The sequence below is a fragment of the Lissotriton helveticus genome, chromosome 9, assembly GCF_964261635.1.
Source record: "Lissotriton helveticus chromosome 9, aLisHel1.1, whole genome shotgun sequence".
Lineage (NCBI taxonomy): Eukaryota > Metazoa > Chordata > Amphibia > Caudata > Salamandridae > Lissotriton > Lissotriton helveticus.
In genome coordinates, this window is record NC_136070.1 from 636,268,490 (window position 1) to 636,290,519 (window position 22,030).

The following is a 22,030-nucleotide window of genomic DNA, read 5'->3' on the forward strand; positions in this document are numbered from 1 at the left end:
TCATCACAAAGGCTCCAACACAGTTCTTCCATGGAGGATCTTGTCAGCGATGGCTCTCCGTCCATGTCTCCCTTTCTCTGACCCTGGTATTCAAAAAGGGAGCTAGACTTGGTGGGTCTGTTTTTGAGCCCCTCTCTTAATCATTTTTTTGAGTGATGTTTCTTTTTTCCCTTTAGAAACTACCATTCTATCCACAACTCCTGATAGTGTGGATGCTCGGTCGCCAGGGCCGCACAGGCCACCAGCGCACTCCTACTCAATTGCTGCGTTACTTGGCAGTTTGTGGGACTTGTCCACTTCATGCAGATTCCAGGGCCTTCATGTCTCGCAGCACCTCCTTGCATTCAATGGGCCTGCCTGCCGCCTTCTCCCTGCACCCTCAAGCCACATTCCATGTGTTATTTTCTTTAGAGGTGATGACCCACGCTGGGCGGCATAAGACATCTTGCCTGGTGAGGAGTAAGTTACCACCATCGCTATTACAGTTTCACTAGCATTGCTATTATGGCCTTATCAAAGTATTGATAAGAGGGAGTAAAGAATGCCACTCACAGTCCCATGTCCAAGTGCACTCATCAAGGCTTCTCTAGGCTGTAGCCTTGCTCCAGGCCATTAGGCTCAAGAGCTCATCCCCGCTGACCCCTGCTCCTTCGGCACTGGCTCGCACTCCGTGTAGCATATTTTCAGAATCTGCTTCCTCCGCGGGGCAGCCAGACCTGTTCCATGTCCAGAAGGGCTGGATTGCTCTTCGTTGGTCTGGGCCAGGTCTCCACATGGCCAGGGACCAGATTCTTGCCACTCACTGAACATCACTCGCCATGGTCGCCATCTTGCAGCTACCACAGCGTCACTCTTGTTCCTTGTTGCAGAGCTTTGCCATTCTTCCAAAAACCTGCCCCCAACTCTGGGGCAAGCGAGACCCTTGGTCAATGCTCCGCACCACCTTGGAGAACCGCTCTCTACAGTGGGCCCAGACAGGGAGGAGAAACACATGTCCTAATTGGCAGCCATCTTGACTCTGTCCCCCAAGTTATGAAATGTAATGCTGTATGCATTTGTTTTATTTTTTAATATGTATATTTTTTAATATTAATATATGTTTACCTATTTTGTGACAATATCTTGGTATTTTATGTTTTTGTTGTTGGTATTCTGTTCCTTATATACAACGTATGTTAAATTGATATTTTTCTCATCAATATATTTTACCAATGTTTTTTTTTATTTCGATAAATGTGGTTTACATATTTTGTCACACAACCAAAATAACCTCACACGTGTCACTTAGTCAATGCCACACAATTAAAACTATCTCATTCCGATATTGGGGTTCAGAGAATAAGGACTGGCACTTCTGTCACACTACAGAACCACCTCTCTTACCACATCCTAAAAGAATGGCGGTTGGGCTGATGTGTCTAATCCTGGCCTCCCGTCATCTGTGGAATGTGCCCTACTAAGAAATCATAGCATGCACATGAGTGTTGTCCAGGTCATCCACAAACAATTGGCCCCATTGTTTTTCAAGTAGCTGGTGGAGATTAATCAGCTGCCACTCGTGGGTGTGGACTTCGAAGTCAGCGTTTGATACTCTGAGAGTCGCATATAAAACCTCTTTCCTCTGATAAGGGTTTAGAATCGCCAGGAGCAGGCTCCACAGCTGACTTCCTCACTGGGCTCATACAGGTAAGAGCAACATCAGGGACAAAGAAGCGGCAAAGACTGTCGACGCGCCACGGCCTGTGTTAGCTTTACGAGGCCATGTTTTTGCGCCTGCGAAGTGAAGGAACCTCGTTTTGACTTGTGACTTGTCTTCCCCTGGAACCTTTATTGGCATTGAGATGAGTAAATTAAAACGAGCAGGCTGCGCCTTTACCTTGTAACAGAGAAAAACGCCCTAACCTGAGAACTGATGAAAACATGGCTCATCTAGCTTGCCGTAGCACACTGTAGACTCAATTTGGTTCCTTCTTTTTTCCGATCTTATTTTTAACCTGGGTTTTGGGGGGCCATATATCGGCTGTTCATATTTCAGTGGGCCGGTCTAATATTTGGAAGTCCTGTCTCAGTGCTACAAGCAAATGTGTCTTTGCCAAATTTACATGATAACCTTTAATTAAGTTTAACAGATTCTTGGGATTTTGTTTGGGTTGAGTGTAATGTTGCGCAATTTGCATATATTCACTTGTTAATTAATTATCTGCTTGGCTCTTGAGTATGTGTTTTCACCTGCAGAGTTTTTAGTCCAGGGTGTGGTAAAATAAGACATCTGAAATAAACTAAGGGCGAGATCTTGGAAACTGTACAGTTGATGTAACGAGGAAATTTACAGTGAGAATTTAGACAAAAGCAGAAAGAGGATTGACCTAAAGAAAGTGAGGATGGGATAGGGGAGGCAGACAGGGTGTAACAGGGAAAATAAACTAAAACAAGGTAACAAAAGGATTTAATGTCACATTTGCGCCAGGAAAAGTTATTGGAAGAAAGCTCAATGAAGAATAGCTGTAATGGAAATATAAAAAACTGAACTCTCCCCCATCCCAGCCTTACAAATGGACATTTGCTATCTTAAAAGCTTTCATCCTAAAACAGTTGTGAGCCTAGAAAGAGATTGTTTAAACAATGTGTTTTTTCGCCTTAAATCAAACCTGACCCAATTTTCCATAAGTACAACTCTACAATAAACTGAAAGATCGAGGTTGATTTGTTGAGGAAAATCAGTAAATTCTAATTTTGAAATGTACTCTTTGGTTAGTCTGCTAATATTTATTCACAATGTTGTAAGATTACCTTTAGTAATGTTCTTAGATGGTATTAACCTTACTCATATCGACATAGTGTTATTAGATTTCTTCCAACCTGGATCCCACTCATAAAATAGAGTAAATTAGGAAGCCCTTTTTATGTAGAATCTATTTGTTATGTAAAGGTTTTAGTTTAAGAGACAGGTGGCAGAAATGCAAGTGCATGAATGAGTTTCACTGATACCTCAGACAAGGATATGCACTCAGAAGAAGATCTGGAGAATCTGAGTGAAAGAAGCAAATGGGAAATTGACTTGCAGCTAGATTCATCATAATCCCGTTTTGCGAGTCTGTAATAGCGATTCATAAGGAATCGCTATTAAGGACTTGCAAAACGGGATTCATGTAGGAATTGCAATAAATATTGCGATTCCTACATCTTCCTTATTTGCGATTAGCAAATTGCTAATCGCAAATAAGGAATAACTTCCCATTCATTCCTATGGGCCTACAGGCCCATAGGAATGAATGGGGAGTTATTCCTTATTTGCGATTAGCAATTTGCTATTCGCAAATAAGGATGCGATTTCAAGGGTGCCAGGGGTGTCCAAAGGACACCCTGTAGCACCCCTGAAATGAAAATTACACAGGTGTTGCGCACACACATGTCCAAAGGACATGTGTGTGTGTAACATGAAACTGAGAAAAATGCACTAAAGGGCTTTTTTCATTTTTTTCGCTATTTACCACGAAGTCAGACTTCGTGGTAAATAGCGGGCAAATATTGCGAATTCGCAATTTAAAATTGGTTAATGAATTGCATTTAGGGAATCTCAAATAGAGATTCCTTAAATGCAATTCCTCGCACAATTGCGAATTCTATAATAGCGATTATTGCATTTGGGATGATATATCCCAAATGCAATATTGCGCTCGCAAAGGGCCAGATTCTCAGAATCTGGCCCTTTGCGAGCCGATTTCCGTTTCGTGAATCTGGCCGTTGGTGGGAATACATCTGCTCTTATTACACAAAGGACCGCCTAACATTTACTCCTAGAATTCGGTGTACAATCTGGCATTGCCATTTAAATATCAGCTTTGGATTTTGGGGTGCAAATCACTCTGTGTACACATGGGATAAAAAAGATACAGAACCAAGTGGCACAGAGGCACAGTGTCTTTCAGCGAGGGATGTCTATTAGGGCTTAGATATGATTTGCCACATTGTTTATCTCCATAGGGGTATGCGTATACAGTTTCTTGTACTATCAGAATGAATGTAGGAATTTTTGGTTTGATGATATGCCGCAGTGTTTTCAAAGGGATTCCTTCATTGTTGTAACCTTACTTCGTGTTGAATGACAGCAACTCACATCTAAGTAGTTTTCATTGAAGTCAGCCACTCAACTTAGCCCAGTGCTTCATTTCAGCTGGGGGTTACAGGTGGAGCCCATCTGCACTCAATTTGGGGGGCTGACACGTTTCCTTGTCAGACTTTGACCCAAAGTAAGAGATAGAAACATACAAAAAGGAGAAAGAAGGTGGAAGAAAAAGAAGGGAAAATAGTGATAAAGAGAGAAATCAGGGATGAAAAAGACCCTACAGGGGTAAGAAAAAGGTGCAAGTAGTGTTGGGTGGTAAATGAAAGAGGCATGAGGTGGAATCAATACTAGGCAGTCTTGGTATTTGCACCCCAAAATTCAATAGCGCAGGACGTAGACTTCTGAGCAAAACCGTAGGCCCCTGCACCTATTCTTTTAAAAATTAAGCACTGCTAGTGGCAGGTACAAATCAGTGCACATATCACTGCTGATCTTTCCCCGGTCATACATTTTCACTTGACAGTTGTGTCTAAAGTAGGGTTGCCTCAAACACAAAACTGCACTGAAATTGATTGAGAATAATAAAGAGAGGAGGTTCACAAGAAACATCAGCATTAACACTCTCACTGTTCCACATATGCCTTTTGGAAACTGGATAAAACACCTCAAAACTGCTGAAAAGCACCGAATATGGGTAATATGTGGGGCCTGATGTAGAGTTTTGTGGACAGTTACTCAGTCACAAACATGATGGATATCTCATCTGCTTACTACAAGTGCCACAGGATAAAATGCACTTTTAATAAAGCAGACTGGACATCGGTGAAGAAGTAACCCATACACCAAACTCTAAATCAGGTCCTTAATTATTATTGCACAACTGACCATGAATGTGTTAGGGACTTTCTTTTGTACTTGCCTTGCTCACAATTGTAGTGGTGTGAATATCTTATGTGTGGGACTTGTAAAGGGCACTGCTGCCCGTAAGCGTCCTGGCGCTGAAGACCGCTGCTGCCCATAAGCGTCCTGGCTTTCCCTGTGAGATGGTCCCTTCTGGGTATCTCCAAGGTGAAACCAGGCATCCCCGGCGTCTGTGGGGGGCCGTTGTAGAGATGAGGCAAGCTTAATGCCCAGAGTTGCCGAGTGTGATCCCTGGTTAGAGTAGGCACCGAGGCGAGAATTATCGAGTCCGCTGACCCTGGTCCACGACCCTGCCGCGTCGGGAATTGAACCCTGGTCCCGGGCCGTTCTCTGCTTCCGGGTCTGCTGCCTCTAACCAGTGAGCCACACCACTCCACTTTACAAGTCCCACACATAATATCTTATGAAGTATATTAAATGCCCACCTGTATTAACTCTTCCGCAGTTGGCTCTCATTGGTTAGCACTCACCCTAATCTAACGCATTCCGCTTCTTCCTAAATTGGCAGGCTTCCAAGGACACCCCTGTTTGCCGTGGGGGAGGAATAAGGAGACAAGCAAAGAAACTGAAGGCAAGAAAAATATATAACTGTCACTGAGCCCAGAAGGAGATGTCCCAACAAATAAGGCACCAAGCTCAGGTGTGTAAATGTATTCCTGTCTTAATTTATGGAAATAAGTCTCCCTTTATGCAGAAAAACTGAAATCAAGATAAAAACAGATCCATACAGCTCCTGTGTAAATAATACAAGATCTTTAGGATGCGCTTTTGACTCTTTACTAATATTTCTTACTGTGGCTCCATGCGATGGTGTTGGAGATTAAGATACATGTTATGGGCAAGGTTCAGTAAATGAATCTTCATTTATATGCTCCCAAGAGTAACCACTGTCCTGTAGAGGTCTTCAACCCCTCTTTGAAATATCATACTTTTTTCTGCAGAACTTTAGAATTAAAACATCTTTACACCCAGTTCAGTCGTTTCATTGTTGGTCTCCGTTGGTGGCTAACTAGTCTATAGGCCTTCAACAGTGGAATCAGGGATAGAGAGAAGGGGAACTTTGAGGGTTACAAGACTTGTCCAGGAGCAGTAAATCAACCAGTGTCTTGGAACATCACAAATGTTCAACAGTGTGGTTCCCGGTTTCTACAAAAAAATCCATGTGGTTAGCACACAATTAATCAATTATGATTACGCCTCCAGAATAAGACACCTGTAGTATATCTTCATATCCCACGAATCTCTGTCTGGAGATCTATCGGTTGGTTGCGCTTGTACCAGGTGGTGTGGAATGTCTGTTGGTCACAGATGTAGCAGTGGTGTCTTCCAGTTGATCATGTGCTGTATCACAACCAAGATTTAAAGCTATTTTGGTTCATTAGTTAATGTTATTCATGTCATTGGTAGGAGCTACATTCGGTATTTCAGTAATATCACTTCTATGACTGCAGTATTTTCAATTTTGAAAGCCCATGATGTGAATGGCAGCTGTCATGTATTGGGCCCACTATCATCTCTATATATTGTATATGTGGAGAGTCAATTATTGGTTAGATTGTGAATAGCTTTATTGTGTGCATTTTTGTTCAAAGAATTCATCAATCATGTTTAACTATTCGGTTGAAGGCATCACCCAACATTTATTCTTTTACAGGAACAAGCCTCACAGCTACCTTCATACCAGAGGACTCCGATTCTGAACCAACGGCTAGATAGGATCCGACCTGCTGCTCAGGTCAGTAGTAGCTGTAAGACAAGGAGGGCTCTCAAACACTCCCGTAGAGTGGGTTTTCATATAAAGAGTAAAAGCCCGTTTGAATACAAGGGCAGTTTTTGAGAAAATAATTTAGTCCATTTTTAGATTGAGGAAGTGGGTATTGTGTTCAGACATGAAGTCTCCTGTTCGGAAGAATACAGGCAGATTGGAGACAGTCCAAACAGGGGTGTCTGCATTTGTACTGGGTTTTGACCACAAGTCTTCTGTTGAGTGGGTATAACAATATACCAATGGGCATTAAAACAATGTAAAATGCTATCTTTCCTGGAAATGAGTGCTCCTAGAAACAGTGGTCACAGTATGAGGAGGCTGAAGGCACCTAGGGGCCAAGGAACAAGTTTGTATTTCATCACAGAGAAGATAATCAGTGCATGAACTAACCTCAAAGTAGCAGTGATAGAAATTAGAGCAAATTCACAACAACTCTAGCCCATTTTTAAAGGTGTCTGGAAGAATCTCTAAATACAGAGAAGGACCCACCAACTGATCTTCCTCCCGAATGCTATCCTTTTGATGGAGAAAATCCATCCAGTGCATTCTACTGTGTATATAGTTTTTCCTCCAGATATTAGAGTATTTCAGTTCCTTCCAAATTGTAAATGAGGACTTTAGGGAACAATAGGGTTGCAACAGTACTGAATAAGCAAGGACATAAACGTCAGCATTGTTTTCTATGAATTCTATGCTTCTTTGTTTGTATGGGAGGACACATGACTTTCACAGACCAGATTGAGGCACTAATGACTTTCATTGTTTAATAGGAACAAATCACTGAGGGACCGGTCGTCTTCCAGTCATCCATGATGCAGGCACAACAAGCGGAGAGAGGCTCCGCGATTTCACAGGTTAGCATCAATAGCTGAAGTCCTCCATGTTAGTGAACTGTGAACAATGTCACACAGCCAAACATAAGGACGAGGTTAACTGTGGAAGAAGCAAGCCAGCACAAACATGTTGGACTAACCTCAAGTGAGCTGCAGGCATTATCTTGGGAGGAAAAAGGTGGTGCAAGGGAAATGTAAAGCTGAGTGATAAGGAAAGCAATAACCCTTCATCCACCATATCTGCTCTGAAGTCCACTCACATTTAAGCTCTTTCAACTTGAGAACTTAATTGTCACATGGGCTGATCTGGTCGCAGTTCCTATCCGTGTGGAACACAATAGTCTGGAACCAAGTTCAAGTTCAAGTTCAGGCATTTATAAAGCGCACTACTCACCCAGAGGGTCTCAAGGCGCTAGGGGGAGGGGATCACTGTTTATCGAATAGCCAAGTTTTCAGTTCTTTTCTGAAGGAGATGTGATTCTGAGTAAGGCGGTTCAAGTGCGCTCAGTTAGGGCAAGCAGGCAGCAAGGAGCAAAGCGTCTGATGGGAGGCAGAGAGCAGGGGGAGCGATCGTTATGGACGGAGTCCAGACGGCCGAAAAAAAAACTGTTACTGAGTTCCTCTAGACAAGGTATCTCCAATAAGTAGCCTGCGAGCTACTGGTAGCTCTCCAGCTACCTGTAAGTGCCACTCTTGTGACTGGCCCAGCCTACTAAATTAGAAGTTCCGATGAATTAATATATGCATACCAAATTGAAAAGTGTGTAATCGGAATGAAAATGTGTGTTGTTTCAAAACGCACAAGCTGATGTTTGGGTAAAAATGGTTTAATTTCCAAAATATATTTAAAGCTGGTATTTGGATGATAAATCATGTGGTGGTGGGGAGACTTCTTGCTAATGGCATTTCCTTAGTGCCAGGGCAAGCTATGGTTTTTACAAACTACTTATGTGAAGGCATTTAAGATTAACGGAGCCTTTTTCACATTGCTGCTGTCCACCCTGCCTGATGCACTGAGGTGATAACAGTGAGTAATCTTGCATTGGGTAGCCAGTGATGTAATCTTGTCTGATGTGGTCACTATGACAGCACTACAAATGTTAGAAGCTCAGAATGATTCTCATTGATCATAAGTAGCTCTTATTACAGAAAAGGAAGGAGACTCCTGCTCTATACCAACTTGACTTTGTAGACTAGGTCACCAGGGGCCCTTGTCAGCAGTCTTCAAAGTCCCTCACAACATTATGGCAGTGTGGAATTGACTGAGTGGTCTTTTAGGAAACAGTGATCAGTGGGATCTCAAAGGGAACAAGTAAAACCTATGGAGGTGGGTATGGACCCAAGTAACATTTCCTTTTTTGTGTAGGCACAAGTGTCTCGGGTGCCATCCGCCTTGCAGTCCTCAACATCGTTGCTGCCCAGGCTGGAATACAACCAAGCAACTTCACAAGTGAGTAACTTGACTCCTATAGGAAACTAAGGACAGAATTATATGATGTCCTCGTTGCCCCATACATGTGTCATGGCTGAACCTATCTAATTTGGGATATGTTCACTGTAGTTTGTATTACCCAAGGGTAATTGTTCGCGCTCTATAAATGTCAGAAAATAAATAAATAAATAAATAGTTCTATAGCAGTTATTCCTGGCTTAGGATGTGAATTAACTGAAAGAGAGTGGAGTAAGCTGAGACAGGGGCACGGCAGTGATACATCAGAGTCAGTCTGACTGTAGCTGGAGACGGCCTGCATCAAGCATCCTTTAAAATCATTGTGATAACCAATTAGAGAGCGGAAGGAGAGCCATCAACATTTATTTATAAGTGGCAGGCAGTTAGGTTGGATTGAGATAACACATTTCTTTTTTCTTTTTTTTTAGGTACAGCTAACTCAGCCAACGTCCACATTCCAGGCTTCGTCGTCGTCCACACAAAGAGTTGATGTAAACCATGGGATTTCATCAGCCCAACAAATGGACAATACTCATGGGAGTCCTTATGCTCAATATGTGGACAATAACCGAGGACAGTATGCCCAACGTGGGGACAATATCCATGGGAATTCAAATAACGGCAACTGCAATCCAGTAAGTTGTGAGTGGGATGACATCTCTTAGCGTACAAGCAGCCAGTAACAGTTTTTTTCCATCCAGCAGTCAGGGTTGAAGAAGTCTATGAGTGGAGCTATCAGCACTTTAGGCGAGAGAAAGAAAAGAGCTCCTAGTTATGCAGAGAAAAAAGACATATGTAACAACTGTCAGCTCCAAATCAAGACCCAAAATTTAGAAAAAGGACATATATAAACACCTGTCAGCTCCAAACCAAGACCCAAATTTTTGCTCAGATCCCATTCACAGCCCAGACAGCAACCCCACTCAGCTTCATCAAAAGCCCTCTAATCCAGCGGAGGGCAACGTTTTAATGTAACTGTTTGGTGAAATGTAATGTTATTTGCATTCCAATTCCTTTTATTCCTTAATAGGCTGAGTTGATCACTTGATTAGAAACACTGGGTGAGTGTAAATTGTTTGAGTAGCATAATGGGAAAATACACTAGGGCAGGAGTAAACCCTAGATGCTAGTTAGTATGGTATTAAGTGAGGTCCAACATAATGGAGCAGGGTGACATCGCTAAAACAGTGAATTCACTCCACGATCTTGACCCACTTATCGGCCATGTTAGTACTGGCAAAAATGATCTGGCATGGGGTCTGCAAGCCGCCTCTTGAACATCAATTACTGAACAGGGCCTATCTATTAGGTTGGTTTCCTTTAGGTGTGTTGTTGTTGTTTGATAAACTCCAGAAGAGAATGTGGCATGTAAAGCCTGACTACAGCCTTCACCAATATTTCCTGTCTTACAGGTGTTTCCAGCAGTCCCATGTGGGCCATCAGCAGCAGCATGCTCACCAAGGACGCAGACAAACTGTGCTCCTGTAAGTTCCCAAGCTGATCTCAACTGTGCTCCTTTAACTGTTTCCAACTGTGTTCCTGTAAATTCCCAAACAGTTCCAAACTCTGCTCCTTTAAGTTCCCAAGCTTTTCCCAACTGTGGCCCTGTAAGTTCCCAACTGTGTTCCTGTAAGTTTCCAACTGTGTTCCTGTAAATTCCCAAGCTGTTCCCAACCCTGCTCCTTTAAGTTCCCAAGCTGTTCCCAACTGTGGCCCTGTAAGTTCCCAACTGTGTTCCTGTAAGTTTCCAACTGTGTTCCTGTAAATTCCCAAGCTGTTCCCAACTCTTCTCCTTTAAGTTCCCAAGCTGTTCCCAACTGTGGCCCTGTAAGTTCCCAACTGTGTTCCTGTTCCCAACTCTGCTCGCGTAAGTTCAGATGGAGGCTGCTCCTGCAAGTTCCCATGGTCTGAGAGATGTGATATCCACTCTGCTGGCCAAGGCATTGTTGTGTAGTAAGAGAAAAGGCAGAATGATTGAAATGACAGCACAGATCTCTGCCAATGAAAAGAAGGGAGAGAAGCAGACAGACAATGATGTCTCCAAACCAGGTCCCACTTTGGTACCAACCCTTAGAGGTCTCAGGCGTAGGAAAATGCGGGTGAATTCATATGATCTCTCCTCAGAGGGATGGAGGGCAGACAGATGTCACCCTCTTCCAGAAATGACTAATTAACCTGGTGGCAAGAAGGGCCCTGCAGAGTTGTGCATCTGTTCTAAGTCAATGGTGACTCCAATCCAGTCCCTTTTAAAACTTGTAAATATGCCTACCTTTTCAGTGGTTCTCCTTGCAATGCCAGCATAAAAAGTATTTTGCATTTCTCCATAAGAGAAAGATGAAACGTGGATAGGAAATGCCCTAACCACGGTACATAAATAAACACGTCTTTCATTTGGAAGACTGAATAATGAAGATAAACCTTCACAACTTCCAAACTGCGAGACCTGACACCAAGTTCTGTAGAGCAAAAATTTAAATAATCTGTTTTTCGTTTTCTTTAGGAGGCATCCACCAGCTTCTGTTGCTCTATCTCCAAGTGCTTGAGTAAGTGCTCTGTTATTTAACTATCTGTTTTCAATCAGCATGTTTCATGTATTTTCATGAATTTAGTACTATACTGCTATTGCATTCATAGGAGATATGACAACTAACTTTAAGATAATAACATAGGTAGTAAGGCGATTGTGAAGTTTCTGAAATGCAGATTCCTCTGGAGGGCTGGCTGAGATTGGAAATAGCCCTCTGCCTCTTCCGATTAATGTACTGTAATGTATCATATTTGTAAAAAAAATTATTGCAATAAAATACTTTGAATTAAAAAAAAAAAAAAAGAAAACCTTTAAACTTCATGACATTCCAATCTGCCTCTGTTCATGTTTTAATCACAAATATGTGTTTCTATGGATGTGTCTTTACTGAGGTTGGGTAGTTAACTTGATTCCTTGGCTTAGTTCTGGAATGTTGAACCCTTGATTAACAAACATCTGTATATGAAAGTCCAATTGGCAGATTTGGACAGGCAGGGCTTGGTGAATCTGTATACCTGAAGAATTGCTTGTGCCCTAACATTTAAAAAGAATTTGGCATGCTACGATTTTTCCCTGGAAATTGCTTAATCGTTTAACACAAATTGCCGCCGTGCTGTGTGGCGACACCTGCATTGTACGGCTGTGCATCAGTAATTTGTCAACAGGCTTCAGCAGGCTGACCAAAGGTATAGAGAGTGCAGGATCAAAATAACAGTCAAACATGGTTGTCATGTGCAAGGCCTGCTCTTTAAGTTCAGTTAATGGTTCCAAAACCACATAATGTATTACATTTCTATTCGCAAAAAGTGATTGCAACTTGTGCACTGACTTTTTGCGAACGAAAAAGATTCTTGATAATTGATCTAAGCATGAATATGTCAGTTCTCAAAATTCCTAATTGTATTGGGTTGCATCTGACCTTCCTCATCAATATTCCTGAGTTAGTTTGCAAATTGTGACTCACTACTATTGTATTCCATCGCAAGGAGGTTGGGTCTACTGGGGTTAGCAGACCATCATGTCTGTGATTGCATTTTAATTAAGTAATATATTTTTTAAGGTAGACAATTTCCCTTTAAGGAAAACTGGTCTATATTTAAAAAGATTTTTTATTTGTTTGCATGAGAGTTGGCAGTGGTTTTGTGAACGACTGCCTACTACCCCACAATTTATTTTTAAACATTTACAAACGGGAAGGAGCCCCAAAGGGACCACCTACTATTTGCGAAAGGCTTTACACCTCCTTTGAGGTGTCTGTAAAATTTCAATATTTTTGACCTGATTTTGGTCACAAATCATTGATACAACCTTAACAAATCCTTAAGGAATATCTAAACAAGCCGAATCATGAAATGGGATTAGTACCTAATAAAAAATAATAGTACATAATAAAAAGCCTTTTTGCAGTTGCAAACCCTGTGATTTCGCCAGTTGAAGGTTTCGTGATTGCAAATTGACTTTATACATCAGGCCTATGATGTGGAAGAGCATTACCAGTAGAATACATCTTCAGTTCCTAACTTAAAAGGAAAACACGTTACCAAAAACCTGAGGGTACTGGCTGGGGATGCTATACTACATTATTGAGAAGAAATGATAGGTTGAAAACTAAATAGGGCACATCTGAAGGAGCGTTTTAATGTTTAAGACCATATATTCGCAAGGTTCCACTATAACAGCTCAGGTCTAACCTGGTGTAAGACGCTAAGTGAATGCATGCCATGACAAAGAGTGACACAGGATGCAGGGAAGTCTTGTTCGAGCATAATCTATCTGGCTCAAAAAAGTTCTATTTTTATTATTACTACATTAGTCATCTACAGGTCAAGAGAGTATTTTGAACCTGAAAATGCCTCCAACAGGTTATCCAAGACACGTCAGCATAACATAGCATAAGGCTCTAGAATAGGTCGTCCCAGGCTTTGGAATCTATTCTGGACCTTTACATTTTAGATCAAAGAAATACATAATAAACAAGTATGACCCAGAAGGATGTGTGAGACGGCCTTCGTCTGTTTTCATTGTTGCATCGCTGTAACTGCTCCGCATCTGGCCAAAGAGGCTTAGCGTTGTAAGCACCCATGTCAAACAAATGAATAAAGATTAATGGGTGCTTCCCTCATCTTGATGACTGTTGTTTCTTGTCTCTTTCAGTGGGTGTGATGGGTCTGCTCTCAACGCTTTGGGTAGCGATTGCCGTATCACAAATTGTCCTTGGTAAGTAACCCTCCCTCACCTGCTTCCTTCTTTGCACACTCTTTCTCTAACCCTATGTCTTTTTCTTCTTTATCACCATCCACTCGACACAGTAACTCACGCTCTTTTTCTGTCCATTCGGTATTCGAATTCTCCATTCATGCTTCACTTTTCTATCACAGACTTGATCCTGTCTACTTTTTCCTTTGCTCTCAACAGCCCTTCTTTTCCCTCTTATCTTGACCTCTCTTCCCATCTGATTTGTTTTTCTTAAAGTTCATTATATCCTGAGGATAAACCACAATTTAATTACCATAATGCATAGGGCAAGAAGTTAAAAAAAACATCGGAGATGCATGATCTCACGCTTTGGTTAGGGACCGCCTTCACCTGGGAGTAATGGTAGCACTGACTAATAATGCTAAGCGAGTGCGCCTTAGACTGAGTCATCAGGGCACAAGGCTAGCTGAACCGTGAAAAGAGGATTTAGACTACAAATCGGGCTCTTTGACATATAGGATTGGGTAATGTTTTGACTGATTGGATCCCTTTGCTTGCAATGGGAATTTGTTACCTGATTACACTCCTGGAGTACTGTAGTATACATCTGTATTGTAACAAAGCGCCACCCTGTGTGTGGCCTTCCCGTTGACACAGCAGAGCACACACCACACAAGCAATCACCCTCGTAGTGTTGGCATGCTAGGCCTTCTTCTGTCACTCCAGAGATAAGGGTCCAACAGATTTTTTCCATGCCACCTAAATTGTCTATGATTGTGGCTGAGGTACAAAACTGCGCCCCTTGAGTGCCACGTCGGTCACCAAAAAACATGTAGCGCCTTTACTATAAATGTGTCAAAGCTGTCTCTCCTCACACTTCCCTCACACAATACATATGCTCTGAAGATATTGTCTGAAATACTTACAGAGGGTGTAAATGCCGATCTGCCTGGAGGTACAGAGAGGAACCAAGAGGTGAAAGGACTAAGGGCCTGATTACGAGTTCGGCTGTCCTGGAGGGGGCCGCTACGCCAGCACCCCACTCCAAGACTGCCAAACTCGACCTCTGGCCACCCACCAGATTACGAGTAATTTCATGGTCTGGCGGGCGGTCATTTAACAGTCCCACGGCGGGGCCTATTTAATAGGCACCGCAATGGGAACACCAAAGCCCGTTCCTCCATAGCATGGACTGCAAAGTCCATGCCGTGCAGTAAAAGGTGGTGACTGCACACAGGGGGGCACAATATGTGCCCCTCTGCAGGCACAACTTGGCCTTGATGTAACAGGGGGGCTGTAGCGGCACCTTGAGTATATTAAGGCCTGTGATCGACACATCACCACCTTGGGATCCATGATCCCCGGCGGTTACGGCAATCCCACTGCTGTATTCGTAATACGGCAGGTGGACCATCAGTTTGGTGGTCCAGTGACCGCCGCTACGGGTCGGCGGCGGTGAACTCGTAATTAAGCCATAAGAGACTGAAAAGCAAAAAGTAAGAAGAATGGTTGAAATACAGTCTCTCACTTCAGGTTAATGTAACAGAGAGATGCAGTCAAATTTCCACGTAAAACAATCTGAGAGCACCAACTTGTTCTTACCAATCTCAGATCAACCAATCCTTAAATTCTTCGGTTTGTCCATATAATACAAGGACGCCATTGTTCATAACATAAACATTGCCTATGTGACTGTATGTCATCTAAATCTCATGAGCAAGATATTCTCCCTGTCAAGGGTTTAAAATCCTCGTCATCCTCTGGGCGATGACCTCGGTCCTACACGAACAGGACAAGAACTGGGCCCCCAAGAGAAAGGAAATATAACTGGCTGTGGATTCATGCTGAAACGACTGAGGGTCGGAAGTGGGGGATTGTTTTGTTATTATATTTGTTCCTATTAACCCTGCACTGTTATGTCACGGACTCAGTCAGTCAAGCATCTGCTGTTCTATATGGTCAATTGTGTAACTGTCCGGTGTATCTAAATCAAATAAAATCAATAAAATGTTGTCATAAAAAAGATTATCTCCCTATAAATTATAAAGGGAATGCAAAACCTCACTCTGAAATTACTGAACAGAGCAACCTGAACCTCATCTAAATGTCATGTTGGATTTTTGTAAATGTTCTGATTGTACAAACATACTCTTATCATGACTCTTTTTATCCTCCACAGGGTCCGTGTATTTGGGCACCTGCCCCCTTCAGCGCTATATCCCAATTTATTGCATTGTCAGTGGATCCACATTGCTAGCCATGATCCTGATCTCAGGCCTGGGAGCAATAAAACCGCTCAGATTCCTCCTTTCTTTCGTCGGAATTCTGGGACTCTTCTGGCTTGCCTGGTTGATTGCAGGTAATTATTCTGGCAGGCACTGCAGTATGATGCTGGTCATGAAGGAAGGTGGGCTAACACTAATTGTCATTCTCAAGATGGTGAATGAATAGGTCATAACACTTCCAAGATTGAGAACGAATGAGTAAGTAAGGGATTGCGACCGAGTGTAAGTCGAGTGCTGCAAGGCCAGTCATCTCTGTGTGCTTGATTTGTTGAGCCTGAACCCCTTCGCTGCGGGGGTTATTCCCCCGCTGTGCTGGGGGTGAGAGGGGCGCGCACAGCGCCCCCATGCTCATGATGAGCTCAGCTTGTCATGAGCTACGGCGTTTCGGTGCTCATGACGAGCTGAGCTCGTCACAGGTGTATTGGCTACCGTGGAACGCTCAGCACAGCGGGAGAATTCTCCCTGCACCTGAGCGTTCCACGGGCCATGAAGAGCTGGTCATTAGCACCGGAGCGCGTGGCTCATAACGAGCTCAGCTCGTCATGAGTGTCGAAGAGGTTAAGAGCCGACTTTCAAATGGAATCGGTATATGAAGTGCCATTCACAAGATGAGCATTGAGCCTAAAGTGCCATACTCAAGATGGCAGATGAGCATGATGTTCAATTTAAAGAGCTAGCAAACTGCATTGAAGTGCTGTTTGTGAGATGCATATGGGTATTAGGATTTAATTGCAGATTCTAAATATGCATGTCAAGCGTTGAATTTAAATCAAATATAAAAAAACGTGTAACCACTACAATAAATTATTTTCTATGGCATCAGTTTGTCTGCCATAATAAAAGCTACCACCATGTCTAGTAATACAGATATTTTTAAGATAAGCAAAATGCCATTATGGAATTTTTGTGAAACTCAAAGTAATAGCTGCTGGAAAAGTGCGAGCCCTATAAAACCCTCTTTGGTTGCACACTTTGAGATGGGTCTGGATAGGGATTAGAGAACAAGCAGGGAGAGGTCAGAATTGGCAAAAAGCACAAACGAATTTGTGTCCTTGCTGGTGCCTCCATTCTGATGGACTTGCCTTTCCTTGCCGCCATGTTCTCGTGTGTGTGTGTGTGTGTGTGTGTGTGGCGGGGTATTAAAACATACCGTCTTTGAGGGGCCAGAGATGTAGACCTGCAGCGATTAGAAGTCTCAATCACTCCTATAATCTTTTTTTTTATCTCTTCTTTTCCTCTTCAGGGAGCATCTGGACCTTCCCACACTATCATGATTATGCAAGGTGCAACCGGGTCATCTACCTGTTCACATTCTCCATGCTCATCATTCAGTGGATCATGATTGCGCTGTCTCTCCCGGCCCTGATTGCTCAAATTGTGTCTCTGATCTCTTCTTGCACTTCTTGTTCTTTGTGCAGTTGCTGTGGTTGCTCTGCTTGCTCCCGTTGCTTGTCATGCTTGCGATGCTCTTCTTGCTGTTCCGGCCAGGGTAAATATTAAGACTGAGGCAAGATTAACGTGAAGGTGTAAAATTACGATTTGGGGACGCCTTCAAAACCACTGACTAGTGAGAAATGTTAAACCTACAACTGACTGTTATTTTGTCCGATCACAGGCGCTGACCGAATTTGATACCTGTGTTTAGACTGGGTAGATTGTAAGTGGCCAGGATGGAGTTTACCACTCCAAAACTGAGGGCAACTAATTTGCCAACATATAATCTGTGGCACATTGTGCCATTGCTTTCCCCATCACCATGTGCCTGAAAACATTGGTTTGGAAACCCAAACCGTGGAAAAGGCTCAGTCACTCTCATGAGCAAGAAATGAGCCAGGATGCTCCTGATGTAAGTGTCCAGTCCAGTGAACAGCATGTTTGGGGTCAGAAAAGGCATTCTGGTTCCATTATATAATCACTGGCTTTCCATTGGGCCGGCGGCTTTGCCCTTGAGTAAGGTACCTTTGGTACAGCTGATGCCACTGACAATATTTTTTTGGGGCACTAGCAAAGGCACACAGATCCAGAAAGCACTGTTGTGTCATTCCTGACAGTCTTGTAAAAGTTCCTAGCTAATGTAACACAATAAAACAACAAAACAGACACAATGTGTCTTGAATTATATCTCAAGTTCTTATTTAAAATAGGCAAATAAAACCTTTTTTTAGACGCCAGGGTTATGGGATGTTCAAATGTAACTTATTTGCCTTTTGATACAAATACAACCTCCCATGTTACCTAACCTGACTCAAACATTTTAGAAATTAGGACCTGCATCTGATTCACTGGGATCTCAAATAAACTACACTCATTCCTACCTCAAACAGCAAAACAGTGTTTTTGCAATTATCAGGTGATATAAATGCTCCAGACTAGAATAACTGTAGATTTCCAAAGAAAAACACGACAGCTTGACTCTTCCTAGACTTGAAAATGTAAACAATGATTGCACCAACTTAATTTGATTTGGTGACTTCACAGCACAAGAAAAAAAAAACAGCACAGGCAATGACTGAAGTAAATTTAATCTCTGATTTAAAGGATAGATTATAATGTGAAAAAACACTTGTTAAGCAGTCTTAAAAAGAGCCACCAAAGATGAAAAGGCAACTGTTTACTTAGTTAATATAGGGAATTTAAATGTGAATTTTTATATTGATCTAAAAAAAATTATGGTTCATCAATAGTATTTTGAATCATTTCAAAAACATTTTTAAAGGTTTGAAATCCTGAACATGTGCTTTGCTTATTATCATAACCTGCCTGATCTGAAGGAGTCCTCAGACAAACAATAAAAGATTCGTTGTAATCATTTCGCTTCAAACACTCAACTATTAGAGATTAGAAAATCCATAAAACAAAAACAAGTTTACAAATACAGCCCTTTGCTGGAAAGAGAGATTAAATGAAATCTCCATATGCACCGCGTTGGACCATGTAGACTCAATGACGAGACAGAATACAATATGTGTTTAGAAGTTATATTCTTACTTATAAAATAAATAAGTATTTAAATCATATCTGTATAAAGTTACAGTTCCTTTGTGGGGCCATAATTGTAATTATTATCTGCTATATTATTTTCTTTATTATATTTATAACATTTGACATTTTCTAAAATATATTCTTAATTTATTTTTCTTCTTTAAGCTGTAGTAAACTGAAGTTAATACACAGCAGTATAGGAAGAACTGCCTAGGTATATGAAGACAATGTACTTAAGTAGACGCTTGTTTCTGTGCCTCTATGGAGTACAGTACAAATGTAAAAATAATTATGAATATATTTTTCTCAAGTACATAAATGTATGTCCTGCTGTATTTTTGAAATGACTAATGTATCATGTGTAGTCTATCAATATTTTCGTGGACATGTTTTAACTTCCTCAATAAATCAGTTTGGATTAATTTGAGATATTCATGTTTCATTTGGGACTATTTGTATTGCAATTTGTTGGTGTCAACATCAAGAAAAATATCTGACTTCACATTACCAAAACATGGCTAATAATAGACGCTGACAAGTGACCTGAACTCTGTAAGCAGCACTGTTAAACCTTCAAGACTAGAGGCCACAAATGATGGTAATCCTCCATTATTTCCTGTCTTTGCCCCTACGCAAGTTTACCCCACTAACGTATGCAGCCAGACTGTTGTGGGGAATAGCCGAACTCTGAAGTAAAGCTGTGGCAATAGTATTGTCAAGTAATGCATGGCCTAAGAGTGCATACATTACAACTAGGGCGGGCTTTAGGGCAGTGCAGCTGGTGGTGTTGCACTGGGCTATGACCTTGAGGAGGGGCACTGGCCTCAAGGGGGGGGGCTGTGTTTAGCAATAAGGTACGATTTAAAAGCACCTTCCGGAGAGTTCCTTGTGCTTCCAGCTTTCAGGCAGCCATCAAATGTCACGATATCTCTAGTGACTATTGTTCTTCTAAAGAGAGAGATCAGAGTTCTGTCTAGCAGCAGTTTTGACTCCCCATAAAGTAGTGCAGAGAGTTAATATGCCTGCTGCAAAGAACAGATCAGTATTTTTTGTGGATAGCTGAGTGGATTAATAAAGCTAGCCTTTACCAGCACTTTAAAACAAATGAAGTGTATATGAGTGAGGGCCATAGGGCAGGGCTGGACTAGACGTAGAGGGCATCAGGCCTTTTACCAGGAGGCTGTAAGGGTGGAGGTCAGTTTTGAAGCAGTATGGGCAGGTTTTGTTACTGAGGGCCGAATTTGCAGCAATATCAGCCTCCAGTAACAAAATCAGCAAACAATCGTTTCCAGTCTCCCGGGGCAGGTAGCTTCCCCAGGGGCCAGCCAGCCATCCCGACCCCCTCCCCCCGTTGCAGGGATTATGTGAAATCACAGAACTTTGCTTAGGTTTATGGGACCTTAGAAGGCTGGGACTGAGTTATCCTACTACCTTAGTACCCATGAGTCCGGGACAGACTAGCTATAGTGTCTCATTTGCCCTCCTACTCACTCACAGAGGAACAAGTGATTAGACACCCCAGAACACAACACTCCCGACTCTCTCAGGAATCGTGGTTTCGCTCACATTCTTGTACTCGTCCACTATACGATCTGACAGAGACACAAAAAAGTTTAAAATGTTTATTTTAACTAACGTGCTCTAGTAGGTAAATGCCTAACAAAAATACGGTCAGCATAGCAAGCAGTCCGTAAATCATAAAAGGAGCTTTCATGCTATACGACAGAGTAGCATAACCTCCCTCCCCTTGTATAGAAGCAAGATGATTATATATTAGAAGATGTCTGGGTGTTATCAGCAAACCTTGTACCTCAGTCTATAGATTGTAGATCTACATCACAGGTGCTGTCACACTCTTCTCCCTGGAAAGGTCCCTCTCCAAGTGTGAGTTACCTATGGGTGTACCTTCATACGACCTAGGTATGTGTTCCCAAACAACAGCTGCATCTGCATGTTTTGTCTAGGTACTAGGGCCTGACCAGAACAGAATAACAAGGGGCATTGTTGTTTGACCTTGTTCACAATGCTCAGACTAAATCCCAGGAATGAGAAAAGTGCACAAAGAACAGTATGTTCTATGTGAAATTCAGTTTAGCACAAGCAAAATAAATGTGTGAAGTAACGTGCACAAAACAGCAGACAGTCAGCAACGTGCCCATGCTAACAAAGGGAAGACGACAATGTCCATATGGGCCAAGTGACTCCCCTCACCACTCCCAGAGTTAGTCCAGGAAAATTGCCAGTCCTGCCTTCGGTTTCCAGTCCGGTCCTTGTCAATGGAGAGATGAAGGGTACTTTTGCCAGGTGGTTGTGAGAGAATCTGAGGAAGGGGCCATATGGAGGTGGGGCACCAAACAAGATTGTTGCACCAGGTGCCACCAGCGTCCTGATTACAACAGCGGGTGGTGTTTGTTTACTCTCACTTCAAACTTTCTCACACTACCAACCAATGATAACTGATTACTTAGCAAACATACTAGGAGGTAGTAACAACATCAGCACTGGTAAGGATTAAAGAGAACAGGTTGGAAAAATAGCCCCTGAATTTATTTTGCCACAGAACTGGTGAAGTCAGTTGCCACGGACCCCAGGTCACAAGCCTGTTGGTCCTCATGTTGCCAAAGCAATTAACTTTTCTGGAAATGGATTTCAGAAAATAAGAGTGAACAGATAATACTATGTCTTGTTGGGTGCTGGTATGGTGCTTACACTGCCCTATGGTCACTTGAAAGTATTGCAGGGAGCAGAAGAGAAGAAAGAGTACATTAAATGAACTAATCAAATTAATGAGAAGGACATAGATAACATTATGTTTGGTTAAGTTGGTTGATCACACAAGGCACGATCACAAATACAAGTTTAAATGTGCAACAGTCTTAGATGCGTGGAATAAGATGCTGACTTCCTTCATATGATGCGGTCTTGCCCTGCTTTATCCTTACACTGGACACAAATAGCACACTCACTGCGAGATGTGGTGGGTGGACAAGCGGGGGCCTGTA

General features: G+C 42.3%; 1 protein-coding gene across 1 annotated transcript; it reads left to right on the forward strand.

The window, feature by feature from the left end:
* Positions 1-1,531: 1,531 nt before the first annotated feature.
* Positions 1,532-19,455, forward strand: LOC144781726 (uncharacterized). Its single transcript, XM_078660701.1, has 11 exons — positions 1,532-1,686; positions 5,496-5,627; positions 6,642-6,722; positions 7,526-7,609; positions 8,955-9,038; positions 9,467-9,673; positions 10,451-10,522; positions 11,539-11,581; positions 13,720-13,782; positions 15,941-16,120; positions 17,290-19,455. Exons 2-11 carry the CDS (start codon positions 5,598-5,600, stop codon positions 17,544-17,546), a joined length of 1,101 nt encoding a protein of 366 aa, XP_078516827.1. The 5' UTR covers positions 1,532-1,686; positions 5,496-5,597; the 3' UTR covers positions 17,547-19,455.
* Positions 19,456-22,030: the final 2,575 nt, after the last annotated feature.